At 36.7% G+C, this 6,000-nt stretch overlaps 1 protein-coding gene across 1 annotated transcript in view; it reads right to left on the reverse strand.

Moving 5' to 3' along the window:
• LOC126815893 (V-type proton ATPase subunit B) overlaps positions 1-2,852 on the reverse strand; it is a 28,106-nt gene extending 25,254 nt beyond the window's left edge. The window contains exon 1 of the mRNA XM_050541931.2: positions 2,699-2,852. Coding sequence (XP_050397888.1) covers positions 2,699-2,819 — 121 coding nt within the window. The 5' untranslated portion in view covers positions 2,820-2,852. The remainder of the gene's footprint in view (positions 1-2,698) is intronic.
• Between the last annotated feature and the right edge of the window lie 3,148 nt (positions 2,853-6,000).

Below are 6,000 nucleotides of genomic sequence, written 5' to 3' on the forward strand. Positions count from 1 at the left end.
AATATGTTGAAAATTTCAGACAAATTACTTCATTTTTTTGGCTATAAAATAAACGTGTAGCCTCGATTGTCATTGATGCCGCTGTTACGACAATAAACAAAGTCTTGATTTTCCATTTACGGCAAATCATCAACAGCAAATTGTATTTAAATCTACTTAATATCAGAGCTATCCGATGGCATCGAGAGTTGATTGATGATTATGGTCTTGGTATATTAATTTTAATTAAAATGTCTAATTTATAATTTATATAACATTTAAGGCCTAAAGTAAGACCTGCAAAAAGACAGATTTAGCTCTTACAAATGCCTGTTTAATTTCTGGTAAAATGTACTTAAAGATGCATTCCCACTAAAGTATCTATCTCGTAGTTATTGGTAATAGAAGTATGACAATTTCAGTATGGAAAATAGACACCTAATCTCACTAGAAAAATACTGGATTCCCTGAATTTCTTACAGACTATATACCTGTCACAATTCTATGGAATACAATTACTGCTTATTACTGAACGACGTTTCTACTAGGCTTCTCTAGTCATTATCAAGCAATGATAAAATATTGTCTTGTTATATTTACATATTTTATCATTGCTTGATAATGACTAGATAATCCTAGTGGAAACGTCGTTCAGTAATAAGCAGTAATTGTATTCCATAGAATTGTGACCTGTATATAGACTAACATTCATTTTTTTTTTTATTTCCAAAATATCCTCAAATCAAAAACCAAATAATTTTATTTTCAAAATTTTATTAAATCAAAAACCAGATATAGCATAAATAACTGTTAAAACTGCCCTTTAACTGACTGTAAGCCGATATCATATCTTGGTACATTCATCTGAAATGAATTGACAGACACATACATGCATCTGACCTATTTTGACCCACACATAATTATACTCATACTAGCATTGAGTAAAGACACTGTTCATGACAGAATGTAAGATAAATATTATTACTCTACATAAGTAAATAAATTAAACAAAAGAAAAAGTAAACAATATGAACACGGATGTCGAGAAAAAGCTCTCGTGCACACATGACAAATAGACTAATGAAGAGATTAAGCAATGACATCCAAGTTTTTAAAACAAGTTAAAATTAATATATTAATTACTACAACATTTTAAATTTGAATTACTTAGGCCTCACCAATTTGATTACAAATTCTGCCTCCAATTTCTTTGAGAGAAAAACTTATTTAAAGTTTAAAAGTACTGTATTTTGTTGTAGGGTTCTAAACCTTTTAGTTACAAAATTTAAGTCTTGAAATACATTTTTCACATGATTCAAGTGACTATATATTTATCAACTCGGGAGATTTGATGGCCGGATGGTTTGCATGTCCGTGTTGTATCATTGGGTGTCATTGAGTAAACTGGCAAGGTTTCGATCCCCCGGTTGTACGTGACAAGGAATAGGGTCACCTATCCAACCTTGTGGGTTTTCTCTGAGTCTTCAAGTTTCCACCCACTGCTAAAGACCCCTACGCGCAAGCCAATTATTGAAATAGAATTGAACCATATGTTAGTCCCGAAATGACCTTTTTTTGTGTCAAGTGGACATTAAACCCCATTTCCCTCTCTCTGCCTCAAGACAAAAGTCAGTGTTGAGACATTCAATATGAAACTAAAATTAGTAAACAAACCGAATTGTTATCAAAACAAAATTTTAATTGTATCTCCCTCCATTTATTATGAATTGTAATTAACACATCAGATCAGCCAATTGAATTATTCATTTTTACTTAAATCACAGAGGTTTAACTTGCTATTTAAAAAGATTGAATTAATGTCAAACTTACTCCACTTTTTAACAAATTTATTCAGTACCAGTAGACTTATTTATATTTAATATTAACTGATCAGTGATCACTACAACAGAGTTATGGCAAGTTTAGACCTAGTGGTGGGCTAATTCAATCGAGTAACTTCACTTGTCTTTACCTATAGACCATGAGTGTCAAAAATACAAAGTATACCTAAACGTTATCAAATGATGTCTCTTGCCTAGATACCCTGGTATTCCAGCACAAGAATACCTCTCTTAAATGTACAATGAATCTAAATAAAGGTTATCTCAAGGTGGATTGGCTGAATTTTACCCTGGTCAAAATTAATTAAATCAATATTAATAATAAACGAAACACACAATTAAATAAAGACGCTCAAGAAAAACGTTTATGTACAAATATAACACTATTAAAGCTAAAATGCTGCATTTACTATAAGTATGTTATAAATATTTTTGGGGGAATTATTACTTGTAGGTCCACTCATTGATAAGCAGAAAAAAACCTCAAAATAAGCAATTTTTCCATTTAGAATCAAGCTCCAACCGAATATTTATTTATTTATCACCAATGTCATCAATGACATTGTTATTGATTACCTCGTATTCCAGTCTACTCAACACAAGTTCAACATCTCAAATCAAATTTGGGCTATCTGTAGCCATATAGCGTACGACATCCTCGCAGATAATCATATATTCATACACGAGGCGTGACTTTACATTCAGGTAAGTATTCTGCACTGAACCCGGATTGTCCTAAAAACGTAACCGGCACCAAAACCTTTTAGTAACATGACATGCCAAAATTTATTCAATTTTTTTCAAGTGCTGCTATTCGTTGTTTATTTTTAAGTCTAGCGGCGATGTCAAATTCAATGGAACCTTCGAAGTTTACTTACTGATACGGGGTTGTGATATATAATCTCTGGTGATTGCCAACTTTTGTATATTTCGGCCGGCAACATCATTTAACGGACCATTAAGCGAGTTCATGTCCATTCTTCCTCCAGTTTTCGCCATCTTGCTGTCAGCGTGTCATGTGACTTCAGTGTCACGAGTTCACACCAAGTTAGATAACTCTTTAGATCTTTCCATAAAGTTTCCGGTAATTATTGCCGAGCAAAGTGATAATCGCATAAAGTTAGACTTATCAGTTAAATTAAGGTCCATTATTTAGAATCTACATTTACAAAAAATAAAGTTTTAAGGTCTTTTGTTTTCGGCTATTGGGACAAGAGCGTTTTATTAACTATAATAGCGCCCAAAGTATTGGACAAAAAAAAAACGTGACGACACGTCATATCCAAAATTAAATGATTTTCTAAAAAAATAAATAATATATGCAGTTTAAGCCTCAGCTCCTCCTTGTTAGAATTACGTTGCTTTGTCAAAATTTCAGATATATATATATATTTTTTTTTTTTTTATAAAATCATAAAAAAATCCACAGGCACAGGGGCTAATTGTGAAATGGACACACTTCCCATAATGCGCTTAGGGTTTTTGCGCGCCTTTGTTGCTCTTCCTTTGGATTTTTTGACAATATCCTCCATGCTCAGATTCTGATCTCAATTGGGTTATTTAATACATACTTCTTGGCAAGATATGCTACTATACACACTAGCATGTTTCACCCAGCACAGTTACATATAATTTCCATATGGCATGCAAGTAAATGGATGGACATATCGTATTAATCAGAGTGGGTGGGGGGTGAACGTGTGTGTTTTAGATCATCAGGTCTGTCATTGAGTCAAGTGCATGCATAGTTTCGATTCCCCACTAGTACGTGACGTGACAATGAGTAGGGTCGCCTGTCCAACCCCCCCACGTAGGTTTAATGAGTAGGGTCGCCTGTCCAAACCCGTGGGTTTTCTCCGGGTCTTCCGATTTCCTCTGCTAAAGACCCCTAAGCACAAGCGATTTATTGAAATAAAATTGAACTATATGTTAGTTCCGAAATGGCATATATTGTGTCAAAAGGACATTACCCAATTTCTCTCTCTCCTGTCCCGGTTTCATAAAACATTCTCAGACTTACGGTAAGAATTTACTCAACTTTCAATCACTGTTTATGAGAAATGTCTTTGATCCAGAAACACAAAAATTGCATATAGTTTCTTATTGATGTATTTGATATGTTAAGACAACAAAAGATTTACAAAGGGCTATATTTTAGTTAAAATAAGACGACCAGAGAGAGAGAGAGAGGGGGGGGGGGGTTAACGTCCACTCGACACAAACTAGGTCATTTCTGGACTAACATATGGTTTAATTTTATTTCAATAATTCGCTTGCGCGTAGGGGTCTTTAGCAGTGGGAGGAAACCGGAGGACCCGGAGAAAACCCACGAGGTTGGACAGGCGACCCTACTCCTTGTCACGTACAACCGGGGATTCGAAACCATGCCGGTCGACTCAATGACAGGCATAAGGCAACCAATTTTGCGTAAATTCTTATTTAAAATCAGAGAATGTTTTGTGAAAACGCATGTTCCTAAAGCAACGACTGCGAGTTCTACAACACCTGTACGTTGTTATAGATTACTTTGCAATTTTGAACTTATAGCTACGTTTTCTCTCTTTTCTGCAAACACGTGAACAGTAGCGTCCAATCAGAAGTTGTGACACTAAGACAATTAAATCAACTATAGCGACCTCCAAGGAAACATTGACATTGAACGAACTTTGAACTTTGCAACTCGATCATCACAGGGAGACATTTTAGCTGGAAAGCGCGAGACCCGGTATTCGCGATGATCGAGGAATCTGATTGGCCCACAAGCTGGGTGAATACCAAATCGAAATTAGTGCCGAAATATGCAGGGTATTACGGAGTTTAGCTCTGTACACACTGTCAACATTTCCGGTAACATCTCGGCAACACACCTGTTCTTTTTTCTGTGTGAAATCCAATCTTTTGTCGAACATAAAGTCAGTAGATAAGACTTAAAAAAAGTTTTTTCGGAAAACAAATATTATGTGAAATGGACAGGAGGTGGAGACAACCCTAATATATACCCAGGGGAGTGTCGGGGGTATTTTACGTACACGCCACTGTGTACACAAGACCTCGGTTTTTCGTCTCATCCGAACGACTATACGTTGTCCCTTGTCAGACCCTCTGCCCTACTCACTGAACCACCGTGGCTCCGGTCGGCACAGAACAATAGGACGTTAAACCCAGGCCCGTAACTAAAGGGGGCGCCCCCCCCCCCCCTGCAAAAAAATTCACCCCACCCCACCCTGTGAAAATAGTGTCGACCAATAAAAAAAAACTCTACATATACAGTGTCCGTCAATTTTACAGCACCCCTGGGAACACTTACCGCACCCCCCCCCCCCCCTCTCGTTGCTCTGAGCTAGTTACGGCCCTGGTTAAACCCCATTTCATCTCATTTCTAATTAGGTGCACGCTAATAAGTACTATCAGTTTTTTCTCCCATCCGAAGGACTAGATTATGATCCTCCTTTTTTACCCGTAATAAATCTGTTTGAATGATTGACACAGGGGACCTCGCCGGAAAATTCCGATAAACTTTCTTGGCCAACGCAGGGATCGAACACGGGGCTCTCGTCTTCATTAGCTTTCTTTTTACACGCGTTATAATTCTGGTTGAATGCATAACCATAATCCTTGCTTGGTGTAAAAAAAAACAACAAACAAAGCTAATAAAAAAGAATAAATACAGTTTTAATTTCATAAAATATAACAAAAATAATCTTTTTGTTGTTGACATTTTTTCATCGGTCAATTATTCTTTGCCCACGAAAAATATTCCCACATTTCGGCAGACCGTTTCATTTGTTTGGGGGTTTTATCGTGACGTTCTTTTCGTTTATTTCTACGATATTTCTTGAAGACATTTCCGCACAAAATATATAAAATATCGAAAATTCGGTCGTTTCTGAATATCCCTGAATATTAATTAAGCTTCCCAAATATTTTTGGAGATGTTGTTTCGGGGCCATAGAAGGGTCCAGATATACCATGGGAGAATGCTGCATCGGAGACGGTCCTGCGCATTTTAGGGTAAGGGTTAGGGTTGGCCCAGGGTTAGGGTTAGGGTTAGCCCTGTCTACATCTCGAGACTCTGACGAAATCTGCTGATCCTAGCCCTTACCCTAACCCTTATCCTAACACACAATCCACATATGACGTCATAAAATGCGCAGGACCGTCTCCGATCTAGCCTTCTCCC

The sequence above is a fragment of the Patella vulgata genome, chromosome 3, assembly GCF_932274485.2.
Source record: "Patella vulgata chromosome 3, xgPatVulg1.2, whole genome shotgun sequence".
Lineage (NCBI taxonomy): Eukaryota > Metazoa > Mollusca > Gastropoda > Patellidae > Patella > Patella vulgata.